Raw genomic sequence first — 25,340 nt, 5'->3', positions numbered from 1 at the left:
CGCTGTCAGCTGATGCGTTGACTTTTCTGCATGGGTTACCGTAGAATTTACTAGTGCTGACGCTGTCCCGCACATCCTGCCGGCGATGCCCGACTCACGCACCACGGAAGCGATTCCTAGCCAAGCAGAGGAGTCGTAGTAGTCCCTCAGAGACAAAGAATAGAATAAATACAACTTTATTATTCCGGCTGACGACATACTGCACATTCAGGTCAGCAGAAGCTAACTATAAATAACCTTGAGGATTCCCAGCAACAAGAACTGCGACACTCACTCCCATCCAGCCATCTATTACCTACTACTACAACAACCATATCCAACACACTACAGCAAAATGAGCGCAAACCGCGGTGCCAAAATCGTCCTTAACTGGTACATCTCTTCCCATCCCTCTTGATACCCCACCACGACTAACAAACCAACAGGCTCGAGCGCTCCCGCGCCCAACGCATCGCCTGGCTAATGGAGGAGCTACACCTCGACTACTCCATCCAGCCCTTCAAGCGCAACCCAACAGGCACTGCACCAGCAGAACTGAAGAAAATCCACCCACTGGGAAAGTCACCCACCATTTCCATCCAGCCGCCCTCTCCCACCTCCAAACCGATTATCCTGGCCGAGACGACCCCAATCATGAGTTACCTAGTCGAGCATTTCGCCGACGAAGCCACCGGCGCCAAACTCATTCCCAGGAAATACGAGCCCGGAATGGAGCGAGAGCTAGGCGGTGAAACAGAGGCATGGATGCGGTATCAATATTACAACAGTTATGTGGAGGGGAGTTTGATGAGTGTTTTGCAGGTAAAGTTGGTTTTTGATGGTGAGCAAGCAGCGCCTCCACTTCCACAATTCCCCCTGTAATTGGTGGTATACTGATAAACAATAGCGTTGCAAAATGCTCCCATCCCATTCTTCCTCAAGCCCATCATAAATTTCATCGCATCGAAAGTCAACTCCGAGTTCCTGGACCAGGAGTTCAAGACTCATTATGGGTTCCTGGAAGAACAGCTTGCCACGGCTCCTGACGGGGGACCGTATATTTGTGGGAAAGATCTCAGTCTTGCAGACATTCAGTTGAGCTTGCCGGTGTTTATGGGGTTAATGTTGGGGGTTATATCGAAGAATGAATATCCGCTCTTACATGGGTATGCGGAGAGATTGAAGCGGGAGCAGGGGTATAGGAGGGTGGTGGAGAGAGCAGCAGAGGTTGGGGAGGGGGCTATGTTGGAGTAAATCGAGAGATCATGGTGTTTAGGGCTTGGGGGTTTTATGTTTCTTTATAAAAATGGTGTTGCGGGGTTCTATCTAGGCGGGTTTGGATGGATTGAACTATGTCAATTGATATCTCTTCTCAACTTGTTAGCAGTTTATACTTTGGATATCTAAATAGTTTCAATGGCAAATGTCTGTCGATTGTATAGTGTGGATGGTGCATGTACGGGCTTTACGTTGTTTAGAGCAACGGGCTATCATAGGCGAAAGACGGTTTAATTATGGGACCTCTGATATGATAGCTGGGATATTAAAGACTCGAAACTGCCAGATTTTATCCTTTTATCAGTATATGCCTAGCTAGTGCAGTGATCTGTACAGGCAGAGTCAGACTAGGAATTACTCGTTAGATCCAGGGGAAAGATAGAAAAAAAAAGTTCGAAAACAACATAAACAAAACTGTGAGTTATGATGACCTATTTGATAGAAAATTGTATCAGGGGGTGACTCTTAACGTCCTGAACGAATGGAGTGGGTTCCACTTCCGCGATACCTCCAACAAACGCCCTCCCGACTATCTTGAAGCATGATTCCTCCCCTTCGTTTACAATATCCTTCTGGCCAATTTTACGAAGTACGAGTACTGCCGGAAGGCCGAGGGCAAGCACTAATACATCGCCATCCTTAACACGACAGTCCGTTAGCCCAATGCTCACAAGCATGGGGTCTGTTTGAGAAAGGACCAGAAAGATGCGCCTTCCGGAAAGCCTAGAAATAATGAGGCATTGCATCCTGTTCCATCTCGCCGAGTAATTCCTTGAACATGCAGTCTTTATCTTCGCACGACCGGTATCTTCCAGAATCCTGGTAAGAGAATATGAGAGCAGATGTGCATTCTAACCACACAGAAAAAGCACTGTCAGTATGGGCGACTATGTCCTCAGCAGACACTGCAAGTCGAACTTCCCTCTCTTGTGGACTGCAATTTCCGACCGTCTGGTCTTAAATGGAGTAAGAGCGGGGGTGAATGGGCTGTCACAGTAAATGGATGATGCAAGCTGCCATAATATTGATACGTATTTAGTGTAGCTTGCAGGTACTATGCACGATTCTGTAACAGCATTATAGACACATCTTAATATGATCTCCCAGAGGCAAGTACTATGTGTGAATTAGGAATACGGAGTATAAGATATATATATTGCCTTATGCATAACCTTATACCCACGCTTAGGTAAGCGGCAATAGACGGTGCGTCAACGTTAATCAGAGCGGGCCCTTCAAGAGAGCCAATCATAGAGCCTCCAGGCGTCCACTCTTGCGCCTCGTACTCGTATTTGAATGTCAATATTGGCCGAGGACGGAGTATCTAGCGGAAGCAAGCTAGAAGTACTGTACGCGCCCGCGGATTCCGAAGCACCTTTGCAGTCAGGCCACAACAGCTTCAGAAATGACCCTACAACGAGGATAGAAACGTAAATTGCCATGACGCAGGTTTGACAAGGATTGTGCGAGAATACCAGGCTACATCAAAACATGGTCATCGGCGTATCCTGATGGGCATCCTTGAGGCGTGCGAGTCAGCTCCACTTTCAGCCCTACGCAGCATCAGGCGTGACGTCACAACTTCTCGTTCCTTATGATCTTTTAAATCCCCTGATCGACCACCATCTGTTTGTTCTTCATTGTCCAGACTCTGAAGTTTTTTCCTCCTTCTACTCTCCTCGAGACAGGCCTCATCCACCTCTAGAAAAACCTCCACCAATAAACTACATAATCCGCCATCATGCCCGGAAAAGTGTATGCACACCATTGTTACACATTCTGAAAAGACAGTCACTAACTAACATCTCTACAACAGCGGCTGCTGCGAAATCATCATCGCCTTCTTCCTCCCCTTTGTGGGTGTCTTCATGCGCACTGGATGCAGCTGTGATCTCCTCATCAACATCTGTCTGTGTATCCTGGGTTGGGTACCCGGTGTCATCCACGCCTAGTATGTGTTGCTGCCCTTTTCTCCCGCCTTACATTCAACTGGGAACACAAGCTGACGCGTGTCATAGCTACATCCTGGCCAACAAATAAACAACTCAATTGATAATATGGACATCTGTTTCTGATGTGTTGGTCGGTTCGGTGAAATTCGCAACCCGGGCTATCTCCATTACGGGCGCTCTCGGCGTATCGACGGGGCCATTCATGATTTGCGACTATTATTAATGTTTACTTTTTCTGCTTTTTTTGTATATGTATATATCCCACGGCAACAATTTTCATGACTGTTTGACTTTGTGTGAAATTTTTATCCGCCAGTGGTGGTCTATGCACCCGTAGGCAGCAATTTTCCCGTATATCAAAAGGCGGTGACTGGGCGGTGAGCGGAGTTTTTGCTCAGTGTTGCTGTGGCTACGTCATGTTTTTGTGGCTTGGATCTGCGCATCATAATTTGGGCGAGAACGAGAATAACAACGGTAAGGGGCTATTTTTGGGATTTGATAAAGTTTGGAGTGAGGCCTCGAGGTCATGTGAAATGCATCATGAAACATACGCAGTAGGTTAGGATTTTCGAGCCAAGTTTAATATGGCCCATAATCAGGACCGAAATCGGCTGCACAGTTTATGCACACACACGAGTCAGTCAGCATAAAGCTGCCACATCTTTCCCTATGTAGTCCAAGTGTCTGCTTCATGCTAACAACATTCTATGGATCGAACTGGTGGGATCCAAGACCGCAATTAGCTGCAAATAGCCCCCCAGATAGTCTCTCCAAGAGCAATTTCCACATACCATCTGCCAAGTCTTTCAGTCTTCCACGTTCCAGATATCTTCCTCTACACCATCTGTCCCACCGCTATCTATCCCCTTGTATTCGTCAATCGTCTTCGAATATCGCTTATCAACGAAGTCTTCCAGAAACAAACAGTATGATCCATCAGGCTCAATGATTATCTTCTTCACCAGTTCCGCGAACTCCCGACTTTTCACCCGGAGAGCAACCAGCGTCTTGATCATCTCGTCTTTGTATTTCGCTGCGGTTAGCTCCTCGCGCTGTTGATTATCATTGTTAGCAATTGGAAACGATACTATTCCAGTAAAACCTCAAAGAAACAATGGTATTACCTTATCGCGTATAGCATAGATCATACTAGAATAGACCGACTTCAAAGCTGGACATAATGCAGCAATTACGTGACTACTCAGAGGATCGAAGTGACCGATGGATTTTCCAGCCGCTGTTGCTTCATCGAGGCTTTGGAGTGCTTCTGAGGAGCGAGACTTGACGTCGTTCAAACGCTCGGGGGTGAAGTAGCGGACGGATTTGTCTAGCTGGAGGATTTTCAACCCGTTGTTAAGGATGGAGCCAAGGAAGGTGATGGTGCCTTGACCGCGGGGATGGAGATAGTCTGTGCTTGGAGCTGGGTGGGCGTGGGTGGTGGAGGAAAGGGTTAGGATCGTAGAGAGAAAAGTGAGGGTGAGGATTGGGAAGCGCATTTTGGATGTACTCTGTCAATTGAATGAGAGGGGTAAACTAGGTGGCTGTGACGATATGGCTCTCATGGGGTCTATATAAGCTGTCATGTCCGTGTCAGTTCTCCGGCGATATGGTGCTCGAGTAGCAGTAAAGTTGAACACTGGACATAGTGGTGCGACAAGGGTAACCACAAGCAAACATACCCCATCCTGCAGAGGAACTCCAATGCAGGTCCAACGTACACATTGGGATACGTGATACTATGGTGATGCTATTCAAACCCAGGCCCTTGAATGGTATGTACTAGGGACTGTTCAGACGTCTATGTAGCATTTGCCCCAGATGTACAGGGGTCAGACGCACATCTACGCTGACTAGTCTGTATATAGGCATGAAATTCACAGGCTTGAGTAACACACCACCGCCCGGGCTTTCGCAACGGTCCGTTCGGACTTTCTGTGCAGAACATGGGTAACACATGGCAAGGCCGTGTATGAATCGGTCTTCTCTTCCTAGTCAGGTATAGTGACTGGTGCATTCGTCCTGCAAATTCTAGTATTGTGCAATATCTCCTTCATGCCAATAAGGATCCATGGAAAGCTCAGGCATCTACATTCGTGTCCAGTTGCCTCAGGCTATTTACAATGTTTTGGCCAAGTTTTCTACAAGAGCGGTGGATACCGTCGGATCTTTGAACGTAAAAAATAGACCCCACGCATAATGGGGGCGACTGCTATGTGTGACATAGAAGCTTGAGCAGGCCGTAGCGTGGGATAAGCGAACCCCAGCATGACCAGCCTGGAATAGCGAGTTCCAACGCAATAGACCAACGACGGAGTAAATTGTGATAAAATATCACTTACTTTGGAGTTATGGCTCGTTAGTCTCCAACTTAACCATCAGTTGATTGCAACAAGCAAGCTGCGAAAGTGTGAAACTTGGGTATCAGCACACCAAATCAAAATCACCCAAAGTGTGTGGGTGGTTCACCAACAACCCAAACAGCTAAAAAAAGAACCATGCATATCCGAGATTATGCATTACCCCTCATTCAAATCTTTATGAAGGTGCGCTCACTCCGGAAATTCCCTCTCCGGGGGGAGTGGAACTAACCTCCGGTATCAGATTGGAATTGAATTCGGGAAACCGTATTAATAACCGCCCGACGCTGATGGAAGAAAGGGTCTTTAGACTTGGCTCCAGCCCTACAGCCCTACAGCCCTATACAAGAGCTTGGCAAGCTTGGCAAGATGGAGAAAGTGGTTCTATATCCTTATTTTCTGTAGTGGCAGGATTTATGAAAGAATCTTCGCTCGACTGATGCAGGCGAAGCCTATATAATATACCTTCAATGGGAGGGTGAAACAATGCTGCTTGGAAAGGTAAGCCTGCAGGACGCCGTACGGTACCAGTACCGGAAGACTCGGGAAAAGATAAGAAATTGATCGGAGTACGCCGTAGGAAAGCGCGGTTAAAGGGGAAAGCAGCATGAGGAAGGTATCCAGGAGATCAGAGCGTACCAAGCATAGCGGTCGCTATGTTTTGTGTCACCTGGAAGCAATCGCATTTGATGCTCATGATGATTGGACACTCACCATCATGATCAGCGTGGGATCTGTAAAAGGCTGATCCCTCACAGCCTCGTAAGCCCGAGATGATGAATACTCCCGAACACGAAACCATGCCACCGATTCTGAATCGAGCGATGATAGCCGATCAAGCTTCCCAAATTACCAGTCTAGTCCGTCCCCTCATCGCACCGGTCGGGGGAGAAAAACCCTCCGCCCATCCGCCCACGTAGCAAACCTTGCAACGTATAAAGCCAAGCCATCCGTTCGCCACCATTATCTGATGATCTGATTACACCATATCTGATTATCTCGGCCTTTGATTATCTAATTGATTGATTGATAGATGTTCCTGGTCGGGAAGTCATCTCAATAATAAGCTGCCTTCAAATGGCATCTCGAACGCAATGGAGCAGAATGCTCATTTTCACTACCGTGCTGCTGGCAGTTTCGGCGTTTAATTATGGGTTCAGCGACCAGGCGTTTTCGTCCTGTCAAGCCATGGATTCGTTCGCTCGCCAATTTGGGGTTTATCATCCCAGCACGGGGAAATATAAGGTGAAGCCGTTGTTCACTTCGCTTTAAAATAGTTTGAAGGCGGGAACGCAGATTGTCGGTGAGGATCGTACTTTCCAAAGCTATGGAGAACTTCGCTGATTTGTTTGCGAAAGGTGTCTTCCTAGGAGGTTATATTAGCAATACCTATGGTCGGAAATGGTGCATATTTAGCATGAATCTCTACGCACTAGGCAGTGCAGCAGTAGTGGTGAGCTCCAAAACAGACGCACAAATATTAACAGGTCGAGCATTACACTGTCAGTGTCCTCCTTGTTCCCGACCAGATACAAACCATCATCTAACTCCTACAGACATCTACCTAGGAATGCAACTAGCCGTAATCCCAACCACCCTCGCCGAACTCGCCCCCCGGAACGTCCGCGGCGCCATGGGCGTCCTATACTGGCTCAGCATCAAAATCGGAGGCCTAGTAGTAACCGGCATCGCACGAGGCACATCCGGCATCTCAACAAACGCCGCATGGCAAATCCCCTTCGGCTTGATTCTCGTGATTCCATTTATTTGCATCTGGCTCGTCTGGATAATACCCGAGTCTCCGCGATGGCTGCTCCTCCGCGACCGACAAGAAGAAGCACTGCAAGCGTTGAAACGATACCGATCGAAAACCACACCCCAACATGAGATACAAGAAGATTTCGACGAAATGGCGCAGAAGGTCACGGCCCAGCTGCAGAAGAAAAGCTTCAAGGATCTCTTTATCAAGGGAAATCGTGAACGTACGTTCGTTGTTGCCGCTGCGAACTTCTTTCAGCAGGCTTCGGGGCAGGCGTTTGCGAGTCAGTATGGGACGCTTTTCGTCAAGCAGTTGAAATCGGTCAATGCGTTTAGTGTTACGCTGGGTACTAATGCGACTGATATTGGGGCGTTGATTATTTCGACGGCGCTGAGTGATGTAGTGGGACGGAGGTGAGTTATCTTCTTAGAAATCATGTTTCAGTATTCACTAACACCAAATTCTAACCGCAGAATGCTCTTCCACATAAGCGGCTTCCTCGAAACGGCGGCCTTAATGACAATGGGCGGTCTCGGTACCGCAGACACTAGTAACACTGCTGCCAAAGAAGGCATCGTCGCTATGCTTCTTCTTTACAGCTTTGGTTGGTCTCTTGCCTGGGCGCCGTTGGTGTATGTGCTTGGTGCGGAGTTGCCTTCTGCGGGGTTGAGAGAAATGACTCTGCGGATCGCGTATACTGTGAAGCTGGTGACTGAGTATGCAACACCTTTCCCTACATATTCCGCCATAGATATTAGTATGAAAACTGACATGTGATAATAATTAGGTTCGCTGTGACATTTTCGTATCCTTACCTCGAAACCGCAGACGATCCCGGCCATGTGGACATTGGTGGTAAGCTGGGATTCATTTATGGGTCGCTGTCTGCTGTCTCAGTCATATTTGGGTACTTCTTCATCCCAGAAACGAGGAAGTTAGAGTTGGAGGATATCAATAAAAAGTATGAGTCGTCAACGGAGAGTGAAATGGAGCAGAAGGTTGAGTATCAGGTTGGTTTGAGGGAGGTTCCACGGGCGGATGTACAAAACTGATATAAAAATACCCTCATGAATGTCATTTTGCAAATAGAAACGCTTGGCTCGGTTGTGTGTGTTTTTCCTAGATTACTCTAGATTCTATCTATCCTTGTGCGCCGATTCCTCTCCGTGTAAATGATGGTTAAAGCGCGCACTTTGCAGCGGTACCATGCATTTTACTTTACATATAAGGCCTGGTAGATGTATTTTCACCAACAAATGGGCCTATGGCGCAATTGGTAGCGCGTAGTAAGTTCACCTGCATCCAATCGGGTTGCAAAACATTCTCTAACAGATTTCCAACAGCGACTCCAGATCGTAAGGTTGTCCGATCGAGCCGGGCTGGGCTCATTATCTTTTTTTCGTTTTTTTGTCGTCTGCCGTCCGAACCCCAACACCGACCCATTTAATTCGCAGAATATGCTACCGAAGTGAAGGACGTGATGTGAGCTACAATGATTTATTTAAAAATTATACTCTTACTATTCTTCATAATTGTGCCGCCACGGTCATGTTCAAAAAGCGAGATACAGTCCGCAGAGGAGAGTGACACGGAGTACACGGTTCTTGACAGCGAAATCTACCAACAGGGATGGATTACATGATTTCCTTGTTCAGTATAGGAGAGTAAACATCGCAGTGTCAACTGTATATATCATAATAGAAATAATATGTCGTAGCATATTCTACTCACCTGTTCCAGGCACTGCCTCTACCGGTACCAAGTCGATTTGCGGACCCAAACGCACTTACATACAAAGCATCAGAATGATCACCCTCAAAGAAGACCCTCAGCTGCCAGTGCTTCGGTCCTCGACTTGCTGTTCGGGTCCAGGTAAGGTCTCTCGCCAATACCCACCGCCCGGTGTCCGAATCTCTCACCAAGGCCTTCATAATCGAAAGTGGCAGTGTGGAAAGCACTCCGGTTGTCCCAGATGGCTATCAAGTGTTAGTCCTAAAATAAGCAACACAACAAATGCCAACGACATACCAATATCATGCTCATTCCTCCATTTGAATCTGACCTGCAGATCATGACCCTCAATGATAATCGATTTGAACTTCTTCAACAACTCCTCCGACTCAATCTCGTTCAACTCATTGATATACTTCGGGAACGGCCCCAAAGCAAAGATACTCTTCCACCCCGTCACTGGGTTCGTCCGCACAACCGGATGAACAGCCACCAACTCATCCCCAACATTGAGCGGACTTCCTCGAGGCTGAGTGTATATCTTGTAATCCTTCGGATTTCTCTCCGCCGCCTTGATGAAGCCATCACCCACGAACGTCGCTGTCAATCCTTCGAAGAATTCTTGGTACTTCTTCGAGAACCGGTCGTAGAGCTCGTACCCAGATGCCCAGAGGGTGTCTCCACCGGTTTTGGGAAGCTGGGTTAGCCGGAGAGAGGTGTAGTCAGCTGGTGCCGGCTCGAACTGGATATCGGAGTGCCATTGGGCCGAGTCGTAGCTACGGCGGTTGGGTTGGCGATCGTGGGCGAACATCTTCTTGCGCGCGAGAGAGCTGATTGTGCTGATTTCGGCGTCTGCGGTGCCGAACTCGTTGGTGTTGTTCAGCAGCGGGTGGATGTGTAGGGTGGAGGTGGGGGGTTTGCCAGTTAGCTGCCCTAGTCGGTGGACCAATTCTTTCTGAAGGTCATCGGTGAGGTTTGTTTGGGCGCGGAAGAAGACGACACCGCGCTGAGATACTGTTGATCATGGTTAGGTGATGGGATATAGTTGGGGTAGATCGGGAGAGGTACTCGTGATGGCAAGGTCGCGCAGCAGCTCATCGGAGTTGGGAGCGTTCAGGAGATCATCGACAATGTTGACGGTGGGGTACTCGCGGCCAATGATTGGAGTTGTCTCTTCAAATGCAAACTCATCCAAAGCACCACTGGGCTTCAGTGGAGTGGGATACCGTGGTTGGTCAGTCGGGCCGTCCGCATTAGATGCGGGGTGCGAGTGGATTGGGAGATCTGCAGAGATTCCAGGAGCCATGATATTTACAATGTAATTGAACTGATATTTTCCAAGTGGATAGAATGCCTTGAGATTCTACATTGGTTGGGACATTGACTGAGATATATAGAAACCGGGATGGGGTTGATAAGCACAACTCCCAGCCATCACGCAATTGCCGTCCCGGCTTGTGCAACAAATCTCCAACAAAAACGGCTTTCGTATCAGCATCGATGGCGACATGCGAACCCCGCATCTGTCAGATGCCTTGCGCAATCCTGGCTATAAATGATAGTTTCGTAATTGTCTCGACTATGATATTAGTGGCTAGAGACACGCGTAGCCACGTCCGTGCGGAGGAGATCGGGTGGCTATGGGGAGTTCTCAGGAATGTGCCGTCCGGGGGTCTCGCACTTCGGGTTTATGGGAGATTTTACCTACAAATTCCAGCTATATGACTCTTTTTAGGTACGCTCTTGTCTAAATTCAAAAAATTTGTAAATACAGACGAGAAGTCATAGCTTCTTCTCAACCTCGACTTGAACCGCCTATTCTGTCTTTCCATCAATGAAATACCATGAAATGTAATATTATATCTCTTTGAGAAGGTATGAAGAAATATGAGTGCACTAGGTCGGTCAATTTTCCAGGAATTAAATGTTCGTTCCGTCTCCTCTAATGATCATAGTTTAAGTGTACTTAGAAGGTATCTAGTTGTGAGTAGTTGGTAAAGTACATGCAATGGATATATTGAAGCATTAAACAGTAATTGCAAGCACTCCCTAGCATGCTTTAATCCCCAGTAATATTTCTAGAAAGATTTTATGGGCAACATCGGAAGTTCCATTTATTATTACAAGTAATGAATCTATTAAACCATAGAGTTAATCAGGAGGTTCACGCGCACGATACTGAGAAACTCTTCGTAATCAACATATCGCTATACTTATACAGCCGGACATACATATTCCTCATATATAGAGATAATCAAAGGCAAGGCTTAAATATGGGTTCTGTTATGGATTTAGTATACTTATACGGAGTATCGAGGCTTTTAACGAAACAATGGAAACTTGAAACGAGAATCAATATCGAGGCCTCCAATGCAACCATTCAATTCCCCAGCCAAAGTATTAAAGAAGGACGGACGACACTCGTCATACATATAATTCCCACGATGATTCCACTTCGGCGAGTTAAATGACTTCACCTTCTGGAGTAGGCTCTGGTAGCTCAGGCCCTGGAAAGGGGCTGCAAGTGTTGATGAAAGCAGATTTTGTGAGTGCATCCCCAATGTGAGAGCTCCATATATCATAGACCTGCATTCAAAGTCACAGCCTCGAGTGCCATTGAGGAGGTCTTCACGTATCTTATGAAGACGGGCAAATGCTTTTTCAATGGCTCCATTCCTACGTTCGTTCATTGACCCTGCACCTATATTAGAGACCAAGGTCATCCAAGATTTATGTGTTCTTACTGATGATTCTTTCGGGGATTGGGAGCCCACGGCTAGAGATCCAACCATCACACTGTGACATGGCATTCGATGTTGATGCCTTGAAGTGTGAAGACAGTTTGAAGAACTGAGAGACCCAGATCCACAACATTACATCCCGGGAATAGGTTGTGGGGATGCTTTCTTCCAGAGAATTGATCCATAGATCTGTCAAAATAGACACGGAGTCTTTGCAGTCATAGTAGTTAATCAAAACAGCAACTTTAGCGAGCATCTCAAGAGATAATTTCCGAGGGATTTGGCTCTGTTGTCCGTGAATTGCGCGAAGAAATATCAATAGCGCTCTAATATCCCAATTCTCGGCAGTAATCTCAACGGAACCTTTCGACAGGTAAGCCACACTCTCCTTCCAACCTCCAGTGAGTATGTTTCTGAAGACCGGGGACGCAAAGATTAAATGTTTCGCGGAGACTTGAATGTGGAAACATTTCCCATCTGGTGTTTCGCTGAGGTGCGCATCCTCAATTGGCGTCTCGGAAGGCTGTTCTTCGGCAAGTCGCTTCTCGTCAGGTTGCTCATTGGGCTGGCCTTCACATGTTTCTGAGAGTTTGAGAGAATTCATTTCTTCATTCATGTCATCGTAATCGTCTGGTGCGAAGGGAGAATTGGCATTGCGCAAGACTATAATCACCTCTCCTTCTGGGTCGATAATGTGACTTGGTCGATCCATTGTGTCTGTCGAGTGCTGCAGGAACGGGAATGTTTGGGAAAAAGCAAGTAGGCGACGGAGCAAGGACTATAGGTGGAGAAGTCGAGAGTAAGGAAGTTCGAGGGGCACATGTAGTAAAGGGTGGTAGTCCTTGATCGAGAATTCTGCTGATCAGGACTCACGCAGTCACTGTTCAATGTGGAACTTTCCGTTTCCTATATTCACACAATATTTTATATCATGTGACAGCAACAACTGGAAAGATTGATGCCAACAATCCCAGGCTAATGCTCGTGGGAATATTATTTGGGACTCGGGAGAGCCTTCGCTCATGCCACACTCTACCGCCTACCTTATAAGGTAAGATTGCATTCATAGGTACAAGATATAGCTTCGTCTTTAGCTTTATACCGCCTTTCGACTATAGATGTTTATTTGCCTGAGGTGTTATAGTTCTGCCTCAGGCGTAAGATAAGAATAGCAGCCGGTAGCGCCTCCCTATTATTTTTTATTAGGCAGGTCTGGAACTCACAGCTAGTTAGGACAACGGGTTGGTTGCAGGATGTTCCTTATTTATCCCAGCATAAAAGCGACAAATGGTACTCACCGCAAAGCTGGGCGCAAGCTAGAGAAGACAGAGTGGATCCACGGGACCTCCCCTTTGAAGCAGAGCCTGATCGATTTACCGAGATACAAAATATGAGCAGTGTAAACTGACACTAATAATCATTAAATGGGAGCCGAAATCGGCTGAAATTTCTAAATATGAAATACATCTTCCAGTCCGTAATCAGAACTGTATGAATGGAATGTCTTCAATGCTCTAGGACGTCAAGCTTTCCGCCTATCACACCAGCCTTACCAAATCCTGCGTCGCGACATCTTATCACGGACCGACATCAAAGCCTTGAGGATAGTCGCATCATCCCTGGACTCAACGCTCCGTTGGAAACTCTTCGGCCACACATCCTTGTAGGTCAAGTTCGTGAACAGAGGCACGTCCACCTGGCAGATCGTTCCGTCAGCGGGCAATGTGCCATTGGTGAAGTAAGCCCGGACGACCTTGGCAGTGCAAAGAGATGGCATGGACAGGGTAGTATGCTGTCACCAGTAGGTTAGCTGCTTGCTCACTTTTTATGGTGATGAGAAGGGGAAGTATAAACATACACCGTATCCGTTCTGCTCGAGCAAGACACTTCCTTCAAAGGTCTCTGTCAGGTTCTTCGCTGCGGGAAGAGGAGTTGCTGGATCGTAAGTGTTGCTCAGAATCAACACCGGGTTGGCTGTCTTGACTTCAAAGTCACCGGAGTAGCGCTCCTTGGCGAACATCTTCGGGTTCCACTGCGCGCATCTCATGTCGCCGTCCGAGCCATCACTTCCGATCTTGGTCAGAGCCTGTCTGGCTTTGATGTACGGGAGGACCTCTTTAATGGTGGCTGATCGATGCTTGTCGGAGCATGTAATGGCCGTGCCGACCTCATCGGAGGCCGAAGTCAAAGAAGCCGATTGACCGTAGGATTTGATGGTGTCGTATACTTCAGAGTTGCCAAGGATCGTTGTGTTGCGGGTTTGCACGTAGTAAAGAAGCTCAGAGGTCAAGGGCCAAGAGCTTGGCAGGTACATGGCCTCAAAAATGGTCGACTTGACGTCGCTCCAAGTTACGATTCCACCGGTTTCGGGAATGGCAATCGGGTTGTACTTGAGGTTTTCCAGCATCAGGTAAATTGCGGCTTCCAAGTTGGCGGCGCTGGTGTACTCCTTGGCGATAGGGCAGAGGTCCGGTGCGGCCATGCAGCCCGTGCAGAATCCTTCGAAAACTTTGTCGACGTCCACAACCGCTTGTGCGTTGCTTTTCGGAAGGAATTAGCTGTCTGAATCATACCAGATCGGGCAAACTTCAAGGGCCACTCACTATCCATAAAGAGCCTCTCTGGGGTTGTCCACTCCGTCAAGCGCGACATTCCCCATTCGATCCGGGAACATGGCTGCGAGAACAGCACCGATTGTAGTGCCGTATGAGAATCCTAAAGTGTAGATTGTCAGCAAAAGTATAAACTCGGTTCAGCCGTGATATTTACCCCAGTAGTTGACCAAACTATCCTTTCCACTGAGCGCATCAGCGACCTGCATGATGTCCCTTGCAGCAAAGCTAGTTCCAATAAGACTACCCGTTTGATTGTTCGTAGCATAGCATGCCTGTGCGATGTTTGCGTTCTGGGCCCAGATTTCTCCCAAAGCCGTGCTGGACGCTCTGCCGTCGTTAGGAGCTTGAAGGGCGACGAGTTCACGGGTGGCGTCATCGCTGTAGCAGGAGAACGGGATGGTGTTTCCAACGCCTCTATATAAAGGTACAACGTTAGTAGATGTTTCTAGCTCAAGAGAAGAGCGACAAACCGGTTGTTAAAAGCTATCAAATCATTGTGACCTCCAAGAATACTAGAGAACAATGTCAGTCAGCATAAGATGCGGTATCAAAGCAGAACTGCAACATACGCCTGAAATTCCTCTCCATAAAGCCCAAGGCCCTCGAACGAATTGACACCAGGTCCACCAAAGTTGAATATGATGGGCTCCGAAACTGGTTTCTTGGTCGCAGGCCACTTGGCGATGTCGAGAGTCAGTGTCTTGCTGGAATTCGACTCCGTGTAGTCGTATGGCACGTCTAGTGTTCCACAGATCAATGCCGGATAAGTGGTCAAGTTGCAGGATCCTTTCCATTGGATCTTGCCTAGCTCTGCTTGTGAGAGTGCGGCTAGTGAGGCTAGCGTTAGTAGCCTGGGAACGAGAGAAGTCTGCCTCGTCATGATGTCTAATGAGAGGATTCTAAGAAAGATAGAAGGGAATTGAGGAAAGCTTGCAGGTACAAGACAGGTTGAGAGCCGGTACTCCAACGCTCTTTATAAGCTCATTTCACGTAGACTGTAATCTCCCATGATCAAATCAAACCGATCGGAGTTAATTTTTCCAGGTTGAGGCTGAGTTCGGCCCCCAAATTGACAGCCTTGTCGCAGTCCCCATCATCGCAACTTTATTACTTAGTTAGGTCTGGCATGGTGTTGTTAATCTTCGACGCGTTCCACAAGGACTGGGGCTGAGGCAGGGCCCGGTCGGCGATCGGCAATCCATCTCAAGCTACTAGACCTTTAATGGGCTAGTGCGGCGACTATCATCCCTGCAACAGGCATAGCATCCCCGCATATTCTCTCCCGAACATCTCAATTGCCTGTTTGGGTTTAGTACCTCGCAAAGAATCGAAGAGCACAGCCTACTCAATATGGCAATCCACCTTGTCTCTAGCGGTGTGAGAATTGATGCTTGGTTCTCCTTATAACTTTCTACCAGTTTGAGATCTGTTGAGGGGATAAGTTCATTTGATGGGAATCAAGAAAGAACAGGCAGAGTGATCTATGCATCGTGAAGGCTAATCCAGCAATGGACCGTTCTGAGTCTTTCAAGTCCCCATTCTGGGGAGTGAGTACATTGCAGCCGATAAGGGATTCGACAAAGGTCCTTTCATTCGATGCACAAATTGTTCAAAGTAGAGAACTGGGGTTGTCTAATTGTTTGCCTTGCTAAGCCGCAGATGGAAATTGAGCCATGCTGTGCTGAAGTAGGATAGTAACATCATTGGAGACTGAAGATCCCACTTTACTTTCCGTCGTTCAGAATGCATCAAATCCTATTCCATGATCAGTGATTCTATGGGCAGTACAATACTTGGTCTGCCGCACTTCGTCCCGAGAGTATAGCAATCATTTACCCTTGAAAATGGGGCGGAACTAATTATCCATTTAGCATGATGCAGCCCTGTCATACATGGGGGTGCTGCACCCCGCCAAGTTTAGCGACTAATTAAGTGCTTGTACTCCCCTTGCTAACACCGACACCAAGGCTCATGCGCTAGACCCAGTGTGTGCTTTGCATGTGTTTCATCTGAAATTTCTAGAAATTTCGCACTTTTAGCCAAGCTTTATTTAGCTTTGATAGGATTGGAAGACAACTTACAACTGTTAATCATAATATATAGCTTTTCTAGGGTTCACTAGATGTCTGTCATTCAAGATAAGTATGCTGAAGCCTCTCATCAAGAAGTCTTCCACCAGGTCAAACTATACGGATCGTGAGAAGATACCGTTCATTCCTCCGCTAAAGCAGGAGAATTCGTAGCACAATGCTTCTACCCAAGCCTCAACCAATTTCTCAAGCTTTCCATAGTAGTATGTTGCTTAGCGGTCTGGTTGGTGGCAGATGATACCAAACATTTGTCCCTTTCTTTTCTTCTTTTCTCTTCTTTTCTTTCCCCTTTTCTTGTTTGTCTTTTCCGCTCAGGGATTGTCGCAAGAACGCAGAAAGCATCATCAATGTGAATGTACGATAATTCTCCTACATCCTCATCAACCTGAACTAAGTAGCGACATAGCCACCGACTTATCTGGGCTTCACGAGCGATAATACGCCAACTATACTCAAATTGGACCCCAACCGCGAGACCGCAAGATGAATCCACATCACCCCCACCGACTATCCCCCGCGCTACACCCATACATTACGTGGGGCTTATAGCCACAGATGACCGCTTTGATTCGCCCGTTCGGCTAACTTCTGGCCTTAATTACGTAGTGGTGTGTATTGATGAACCACGACTAGTAAGTAGTTCCTGAGGCTGTGTCAAATTATCTACGTGTAATTAAGTCCGGGCCGTGCGGGTCGTTGGGTGCCATGATTATTATCAATGTGATGGGAAGTGTTAGGCTACATGGCGACCGTGGGGGTTGCTTAGTATTAAAGTAGGAGGGATGTGATACGAGAATGATGACTGGGTCAGGAAAATTTGTTTCGTTTAATGGAAAAGTGAGGTTCCATGTCATTAATACTATCAAGGATTATGACTGGGTGAAGGTGAACAAGTACGCTGAGGAATGAAGGATTTAGTAGGTTGCAGTCGCGGTGGCCTGACGCCCTCACTTACTTATCGTTATGCTGTGATACCAGTCTCTCGGCGTATAGTATACTCAATTTCTTTTTCAATGTTAGTAGTATCTTGTAGGGTGGTTATCGTTTTCATTTGAGGACATTATCTAAGCTATACAACATATTCGGCAATGAAAAATTCAGCATTGAATAATCGCAAGATATTAAGAGAAACGCCTGTAACTTCAGATCCAGGAAGACCAGCATGAACGATCGCAAGCCATCAACACAAGCGCCTGTAGCTCCAGAAAGATGCAATAGCAAGAACATAAAACGAGAATACAAACGCCGGCCGGCTTTCCGCTACCCGATGCCACCTATGCACTCGGCAAAAAATGCGACACAGTAAGTAAGTGAATGGAGAGTTTTCCGCGCTCTGTGTTTTCTTTTAGCGAGGAGAAAAACACACTGACCCTTTCTTCGTTCATCCAGCCTTCAACTTACCCTTGTATCAAAACCTTTGCCTATCATCCTCACTCTTCATCGTCCTTTCCCACGGAACCATCCAAGGGGACCTCAAAGCAGCCCTTTAGGGTGTGCATGAGGTCCCCTTCACGAAGATCGACATAGATCGTGCTGATGAGCGAGCCGATGGTTTGTTTCTCGCTAGGGATAGTATGAGGAGGTAGGAAAGTTGGATGATCGACGACTCCCTTGTGCATAGGAACTTCGAGAGTCTTGCGTACATAATTGTACAGTTTGATGGAGGATGTGCAGAGATAGTCGGGTGTCGATGGGTCGAGGAAATACTTTTCACGCGTCATTTCATATTCATCGCACAACTTGGACTTGACCTCTTTCTGCCAGAGCAGCACCTTGCCCGGAATCTCCCCGATCTTGGATTCGTCACACTCGTCCGTGATCAGGTTTATGAGCGTTCCGACTGCGTGGGTTGTCGATGTTTCCGCACGACTGGCGAGTCCGAGGTTGGAGTTCTTTGCCCAGTGTTGCATCAGGACTATCCAGATCTTGACCTTGATATAAGCAACACGTTTTTCGGGGACCAAGTCCATGCACATGACTGCCGTTGTTTCGTCCACAGAAGGTTTGGCGGATTCTTCGAACTCGAGCTGGAGTGTGCGCAGGTCGAGAGCCTGGCAGAGCACATAGATATGTGTTGCCATCATAAGCGATAGGATCTCAACGGTGTCACCTGCATAGCGGGCCGTGAGCAGAGCCAGTGAGTTGATTGACTGATTGTGCATTTCTGCTGATTGGACGAAATTGCTGACGGGGTGAGCCAGGTATGCCAGTTCGCTCATGTACGATGCCATGTTGATATCGATACCCTTGAAAGCGAAAGACAAGTTGGGATCGTCGGCACAGAGGTTAGGGGGCAGGCCCTTGCTCAACATTGGATTGAGCAGTTCCGAGCACTGGGCGAAGATCATCTTCCCGAGCATTTGCATACAGGTCATGACTTTCTCCATGGCAGATGTGATTGAAACTGCTTGGTAGTTGCCTCCGTGATGCACCTCGCCATTCTCAGTATCCAACAAAGGATTGTCGGTGGTTGAGTTTAGTTCACATTCCACCTGGCGTGTCGCGAGAGCCAAGGACTCGATCTGGGGACCTATCCACTGCGGAGTGGTGCGGATTGCGTAGCGATCCTGAGCGAGGCCGACTTCTTCGGGAATCGAGTCACTGGCTAGTTTGGAGTCGCTGAGGATGCCATACAGATTGCGTGCCACTTCCTTCTGTCCGGGGTGGGGACGAGCGTTGCTGATGAATGGATGGAAGTTACGACGCGTTCCCATCAACGCCTCCGTGCACATGGCGGTTACGACTTGAGCGAACAAGGCCAGCTGGTTGGCTTCGAAAAGCACGAGACTAGCAGCTCCAGCGCTGAAAGCAGTTCCATTGAGCAGTCCGAGACCTTCCTTTGGAAAGAAAGAAATAGGCTTCAGGCTTAGCTTTGCGAGAGCTTCGTCGGAAGGGAGGATCATGTTGTTGTGATTTGGTCCGCAGTCCACAAAGATGTCGGGATTTCCTTCAATTGCCCCAGCAATGTATGCGAGAGGGGTTAGATCACCGGAAGCTGAAATGGAGCCTCTCAACGGAACCACAGGCGTGAAGTCAGCAGCGGCCATCTTGAGAATGTGATGAATGGCCACTGGTCGCACTGCCGAGTGCCCGTTGATTAGACTGTTGCATCGGATCAGCATGGCTGCCTTGACATATGAAGCGGGCATGGAGTGTTTCTTCAGGCGGTCCTGGATGGGCGTGCTTTCGAGCCCCTGCTCAGCAGGGAGAAGCACGCCGGCATTGTGGTGCTGAACCAGTGCCTTTTGCAGCGCACGATAGTTGTCGGTTCGCGTGTCTGCACTGCCTCCGAAGCCGGTGTTGACGCCATAGACAGTATTACCCTCCTTGAGATGCTTGCTGAGAAATTCAACACTGGACTGCATCTTTGGGCGGATGGTACCGTTGTCACAAACGACCGGCGTCACCCCATGTCTAAGGTAGGATAATGAGTCAGCTTCAAAGCGCGGCCTGGGAGTTTTCATCAAAGCTGACAACGTACTTAGAAACCGCCACGACTTCAGCCAGATCAAGTCGGCGACCGTTCACGCTGACAATCTTTCCGACTATCAAGATAAATTCCAGCTTGGAGGTTGCGTCCAGTACCGATTCGGTGAAATCATAAGGCTTATTTTTACCTGAGCCAGCTTCGTCGACTGCTTTCTCTACCTTCATCAGTGCGGACAGCATGGCCTCGGCATGGGTTATGAGACTGCTGTTGTCAGGGGACAGATTGGGTGGAGTGTCAGCCATATTGACTAGACGACTCTATTGTAGCACTTCAATCGTTGTTACTAGCACTGTTGATACAAAAGCAATTTGATGGACAAAAGGTTCGAACTCAGCGTGTCCTTGTAAACGAAAAGTTTTGAAAGAGGTGCTTGTAGATGAAGTGTTGATGATGGGAAGGAGACGAAAGATATGATGAAAACAGACGCGAATCGATTCCAACATAGTGGACATGCTAAGCGAGATACATGGGGTTTGATATAGTGAATGCGCGCTCCCTACGCGTTCTCTACGCGCCCTCTGGCAATACAGTATCATGACCCAGTGTGCACTGCTGGTGCTTGTGGCCATGATGGCTGGCGAATGTCAGTAATTCCTTATCATCAGTAACGTCATCCTGTTTCCATGTTCACACTTTGCTTTTCCCCTACCATGTTGTGTTGTGAGTCCAATACCTCAAAATGACACAGGTCAGCAAATGGTCTTTGGTGGTTGCCGCCATCCAAATGGTGAGAGTACCTGTGATAACATCCCCAGGGGTTACTGGATCCTGCCGAAGCTCTCTGCGAGGGAGTGTGTGAACTGATCAAAGTTTAACATCACCTTTTCACAATGACGATGCACTGCTACTGTGAGTCTATGTATCCATTGACCAAAGGTTAGTGACAAGATCCTATTTAGCTTCTCTCGAAGCTCTCGGCTATCAGTATGAGACTTTTCAAGAACTGGCAGCGGAGAGCAACACGACGTTCGAAAGAGAGTGGTGGGAAAAGGAGCCCGCCAATCGTATGACTGCCAGCCACATGACTTCCCACTTCAACAGGCACACCATCCTTATGTCATCTCTACAATCACCACTGGTTATTTCTGGATCGAAGGATAAGAGAAAAAAAAAACAACAACTTGCGCAGGAATCTAATTTTTAAAATCACGCCGTAACACAAGGCCCTAGAGGTCTCATCCTTTGATAAGTTTCTCGTAACTCTCGCCGCTATCAATTAATGCCAATATCGATTAGTTATCCTGAGAATGGCGTCAAGGGCAACTGAATAGTCTATTTTAGCTGTTTTTTATAAAGAAATCTGATTACTTCTAAAAACGCGCTTTGGACCTCCAGCACAACGCAAATATACTACTCAGATATTTAAATATGAGCAAGAACTCCCGGGTGCCTAAGCCAATTATTAATTATATTAAAAATATATAGAACTTCCTAGTTAATCTACTAAAGAATCTTCTAGAATACTTCTAATAACAGGACTACGAAGCCCTCCACACAGAGATTAAAATATTATACCAAAGTATAGAAGAGCATCTATACTTTTTAAAGATTATTTTAAAAAGCTTAATAATCTTTTCTGCTAATATTTACAGCTGGGCTAATATCACTGCCCAGAAAGATATATTATTAATTATATTAATTTAATTAAAATTATAGTTATTAAGTATTTCTTTATCAGAGCTGATAAAGAAGACTCAGCTTATTATTAAATTTAGTAATTCAGATAATATAATCAGATATTACAGAATAATCTTCAGAGAAATTCTTATAAAAACTAAGAAAATATATATCCAGATCTGCTAGGCTGAGATCTCTTCTCTCCTAGCCGCTGTAAAATTTATTACAGCGCGGCAGCTTAAATTAGATAATTTAAATCTTATTTTTTATTTTATTATAAAAGCAGAGGCTGTCTGCTACTATTTTATCTGGATTAGTAAGCTCTAGAAGAAGATGACCATACATATTCTAATATAAAAAATAATAATTTATAATATACAGATTAAATCAGTTAACCTCACACAGCTAAAAAGAATCATTAAAATTCTATTAACAGATAATATATTCTGCTGGAATAACATCCAGATTTTATATATAAAATAGCTGGTATCAGGCCTTCAGAATTCTATAAAAAAAAATCTTTAATATTAGTTATAAAATTTATCTTTTTAATTACTGCTAATATAGCTATTAAGTACAGTATTCTCTAGAACTCAGAGATTCTACAGATAGTTAAATATAATTAACTAATATATATTTATTAATACTATAACTGCTAAAAATATAGTTATATAAAAAGCGCCTGTCTTAATAAGATAATCTGTATATATTACACAGAGTACTACTAAATTTATAAATATCTGTATTAACAGATAGAAACCTTAATAAAACTGAAGTATATTAACTATAGAAATATATATTATATATAAAGTTAGTTTTACCCAGCTTATAAAACAGAAATACAGTAAATTATAATTAGATTAGTAGAAAGAATATCTAGTCAGTATTATTTTATTCTACTTTATTTCTGAGCAGTATTTCTCTTACTGAGGATAATATTAACTAATAAACTAATATCTACTAATAAACTAATATTTATATATAAGTTAATATAGAACTTTACCTCTGAAAATAACAGCCCTGGAGATAATACTATATTAATTATATATAATATAACCAACCCAGTGCCTGCAGAAACGCACGAGCAAAGCCGGCAGGAAGTAGTAAAGAAAAAATTAAAAAAAAAAAATCAGAAAGTATTAATATCTGAGATCTCTAAGATAATAAATATAAATATCTTTAAGATAATAAATATAACTACCCCCGCAGGCAAAACAGAGAGATAGCAGAAGAAAAAAAAAAGAAAATATTAATATAAATATTTTTATTTAAATTTAATCTTCTAGCTGTAGTATAATTAAAATATAATTTCTTAGTTAGGCAGGCGGTCTCAAGAAGCAGGTAAGTAACTACTTTTAAAATATTAATATTTTAATAAAAATTAAAGATTTTATTAGAAAATAACTTTATATTTAGAATTCTAGAGACTCAGTCTAAACACACCCTTGTAATTACAGGGCGGTACAAGAGGCAGATAAAAATAATAATTAAAATATTTATTAAAAGTATTTAATTAAAAAAAGTTAAACAGATTCTGTATACTAATATATCTAGTAATATTAATATTAATCTTTTAACTAATCTATAGCAGTTAATATAGATTCTAGAGATTTTAAAAGCCTAGTCACAGTTCTAATTATTAAGCTTATTAATTAATAATCTGTTAATTAATATAAGCAGCATAATAACGCGCTTTTATAAATATAGAATTAATAATATTAAATATAATTTATTATTTAATATCTTCTTTTAACCACTGTCACGCTGACTCAGAGCATACTATAATATCCAGAATATTTCTAATAATATCTAATATAATAAATAAGAAACTCCTAAAAATCATCTAATATAATATAAATAAATCAAAGAATTAAATAATAATATACTTCCTCCGGGATCTCCAGATCCTAGCAGCAGATATTATTACTATTTAAGAATCCTGGAAGAATCTTTTTTTAAATATTATATATAATTTTATTTAAAGCTATTAGCTGCTCTACCCTGCAGCCACAGATAGTAGAAGAGCACGTATATATATATTTATATTTAAAAGAATTAATAAAAATCAATAATAATATATAGAATATTTATATAATATACAGGAACTCTGTCTATATACTAGCTGCGGACAGATTCTGTACTTATTAAATATATATAACAATAAAAGTAAAATAGTTATAAGTATTCTAATAGGCCTGATTTTTTCAGATAATAAACAGCTAAAAAATAAGAACTAACTTATACTAGATAACTTTAATCTATATCACCCTGCGTGGGGCAGTAAGAAAATAGAATTAGATTTCAAAATAAATCTTCTATTAATTCTTATAAATAATACTAATCTAGATCTCTGGCTTAAACCAGGCATTATTACCTGGAAATACATAGAATAATAAATTATAATTAATCTAGTCTTTAGTATCTCTGAGCTTATAAGCTGAATAATTATCTGTAAAATAGTATCTGTAGTATATACTGATTCTGACCATCTTCTGATAGCCATGATTATTAATCTAGATATACCATTAGTAAAGCCGATACTAAGAAGAAATTAAAAGATTATAAATATAAAAAAAAATATAAGAATTTATAAAAATAAATCTTAAAAAAGGCCTGTGGAGCTGCTTAAAAAATCTTATTTTAAAATAAATTAATATTACTACAGACTATCTCATGGAAATAGTATAATATATTATTATAGAATCTATTCTATAGACTAATCTCAGTAAGTAGGCTAACCCCAGCTTTACCCCAGAATACCGCGAGGCAGTAAAGACAACAAGAAAAGCAAGATATATATATATAAATAAATAAATAAAAAAGAAATAGAAAAAATATATAATAATAAGAAATAAAAAAATAAAAATTATTAAATATATCTTATAAAAAATCTACTAAGATACTGTATACAGGGCCACAGAGAAGAAGCTCTATAAAATATAATAAATATTTTAATAAACTAGAAATAGAAATAGAGATAATAGAATTATTTTAATCTTATAAAATTCTTCTAGCAGTATAAAAACTATAAAATAAAAAATAAAAGTTTTTTAATAAGTCTTTTTCTTAGAGCTTCTAGAGACTGATCTATCTAATATTAATATAATTAAGAAATTAAAGATCCTGGAATTCTCTTTAATAATAAAATAAAAAATATAAAATACTATTAAGTATGCCCCTGTAGATAAAATACCAGGCATCAATACTATTTCTAACCGTATATAATATATGCTGGTAAATAAAAAGATATTTATTAATATATTTACTATAATCTTTGATATCTGTATATATATAGAATATAATCCTAAATACTTCTAGAGATTAATTATAGTAGTTTTTTATAAAGAAGACCCCTGTAATTTTTATTTATTTAAATTATACAGACTGGTAGTACTGCTCAATATTCTTAGAAAACTATTAAAATTAATTATTATTATATATATTATCTGGATAATAAAAGAATACAGTCTACTTTCCTGCAGATATCTTAGAAGCTGCAAAAGCATCTCAGTTAATTATATAATTTAAATAATTCTTAATAGAATTCATAATATCTAGAGAAGAAATCACGTCACCAGTTTATTACTACTAGATATATTAAAAATATATAATTATATATTACACATGCGTCTTTTTTATAACTGTTACGGACCCCTGCTAGTTAACCTACTAGTAAGGCGGACTCGCCAGGCAGAAAGCGCCGATAAGGGCAGCGCTCGGGCAAAGCCAAA

General features: G+C 43.9%; 8 protein-coding genes and 1 pseudogene across 9 annotated transcripts; 4 read left to right on the top strand and 5 right to left on the bottom strand.

Annotated features, from left to right (window-relative positions):
* The first annotated feature begins 72 nt into the window (after nt 1-72).
* Nucleotides 73-1,418, top strand: BDQ94DRAFT_151663 (glutathione S-transferase). The gene is made up of 3 exons (XM_026767793.1): nt 73-372; nt 426-820; nt 887-1,418. Exons 1-3 carry the CDS (start codon nt 335-337, stop codon nt 1,231-1,233), a joined length of 780 nt encoding a protein of 259 aa, XP_026621654.1. The 5' UTR covers nt 73-334; the 3' UTR covers nt 1,234-1,418.
* A 1,460-nt stretch (nt 1,419-2,878) lies between these two features.
* Nucleotides 2,879-3,496, top strand: BDQ94DRAFT_151660 (YqaE/Pmp3 family membrane protein). The gene is made up of 3 exons (XM_026767792.1): nt 2,879-3,012; nt 3,074-3,208; nt 3,276-3,496. Exons 1-3 carry the CDS (start codon nt 2,999-3,001, stop codon nt 3,295-3,297), a joined length of 171 nt encoding a protein of 56 aa, XP_026621653.1. The 5' UTR covers nt 2,879-2,998; the 3' UTR covers nt 3,298-3,496.
* Nucleotides 3,497-4,015: 519 nt separating this feature from the next.
* On the bottom strand, nt 4,016-4,705 carry BDQ94DRAFT_174500 (cell wall mannoprotein 1 family protein; the record flags this gene model as incomplete). The annotated part of the gene is made up of 2 exons (XM_026772361.1): nt 4,016-4,261; nt 4,334-4,705. 2 exons carry the CDS (start codon nt 4,703-4,705, stop codon nt 4,016-4,018), a joined length of 618 nt encoding a protein of 205 aa, XP_026621652.1.
* Nucleotides 4,706-6,643: 1,938 nt separating this feature from the next.
* BDQ94DRAFT_162605 (general substrate transporter) lies at nt 6,644-8,377 on the top strand (the record flags this gene model as incomplete). The annotated part of the gene is made up of 6 exons (XM_026769583.1): nt 6,644-6,811; nt 6,851-6,869; nt 6,925-7,068; nt 7,123-7,738; nt 7,799-8,041; nt 8,113-8,377. 6 exons carry the CDS (start codon nt 6,644-6,646, stop codon nt 8,375-8,377), a joined length of 1,455 nt encoding a protein of 484 aa, XP_026621651.1.
* Nucleotides 8,378-8,583: 206 nt separating this feature from the next.
* On the top strand, nt 8,584-8,713 carry BDQ94DRAFT_t231 (annotated as a pseudogene). Its single transcript has one exon. The product of its transcript is annotated as a tRNA-OTHER (tRNA).
* Nucleotides 8,587-10,386, bottom strand: BDQ94DRAFT_183289 (TauD/TfdA dioxygenase family protein). Its single transcript, XM_026774371.1, has 6 exons — nt 10,125-10,386; nt 9,354-10,070; nt 9,245-9,301; nt 9,057-9,183; nt 8,846-8,928; nt 8,587-8,812 (listed from the first exon to the last, which is right to left on the bottom strand). The coding sequence occupies exons 1-6, from the start codon at nt 10,360-10,362 to the stop codon at nt 8,769-8,771; spliced, it is 1,266 nt and encodes a 421-aa protein (XP_026621650.1). The 5' UTR covers nt 10,363-10,386; the 3' UTR covers nt 8,587-8,768.
* Nucleotides 10,387-11,377: 991 nt separating this feature from the next.
* On the bottom strand, nt 11,378-12,640 carry BDQ94DRAFT_183285 (uncharacterized protein; the record flags this gene model as incomplete). The annotated part of the gene is made up of 2 exons (XM_026774370.1): nt 11,801-12,640; nt 11,378-11,751 (listed from the first exon to the last, which is right to left on the bottom strand). The coding sequence occupies exons 1-2, from the start codon at nt 12,507-12,509 to the stop codon at nt 11,378-11,380; spliced, it is 1,083 nt and encodes a 360-aa protein (XP_026621649.1). The 5' UTR covers nt 12,510-12,640.
* Nucleotides 12,641-13,226: 586 nt separating this feature from the next.
* Nucleotides 13,227-15,292, bottom strand: BDQ94DRAFT_183283 (alpha/beta hydrolase; the record flags this gene model as incomplete). The annotated part of the gene is made up of 6 exons (XM_026774369.1): nt 13,227-13,589; nt 13,656-14,337; nt 14,401-14,512; nt 14,567-14,826; nt 14,883-14,924; nt 14,982-15,292. 6 exons carry the CDS (start codon nt 15,290-15,292, stop codon nt 13,347-13,349), a joined length of 1,650 nt encoding a protein of 549 aa, XP_026621648.1. The 3' UTR covers nt 13,227-13,346.
* A 2,640-nt stretch (nt 15,293-17,932) lies between these two features.
* Nucleotides 17,933-20,423, bottom strand: BDQ94DRAFT_183280 (aromatic amino acid ammonia-lyase; the record flags this gene model as incomplete). Its single annotated transcript, XM_026774368.1, has 2 exons — nt 19,984-20,423; nt 17,933-19,952 (listed from the first exon to the last, which is right to left on the bottom strand). Exons 1-2 carry the CDS (start codon nt 20,232-20,234, stop codon nt 17,933-17,935), a joined length of 2,271 nt encoding a protein of 756 aa, XP_026621647.1. The 5' UTR covers nt 20,235-20,423.
* Nucleotides 20,424-25,340: the final 4,917 nt, after the last annotated feature.

The sequence above is a fragment of the Aspergillus welwitschiae genome, assembly GCF_003344945.1.
Source record: "Aspergillus welwitschiae strain CBS 139.54b unplaced genomic scaffold BDQ94scaffold_43, whole genome shotgun sequence".
Taxonomy (NCBI): domain Eukaryota; kingdom Fungi; phylum Ascomycota; class Eurotiomycetes; order Eurotiales; family Aspergillaceae; genus Aspergillus; species Aspergillus welwitschiae.
The sequence above is the reverse complement of the archived record's forward strand: the minus strand, read 5'-3'. Positions and strand labels throughout refer to the sequence as shown.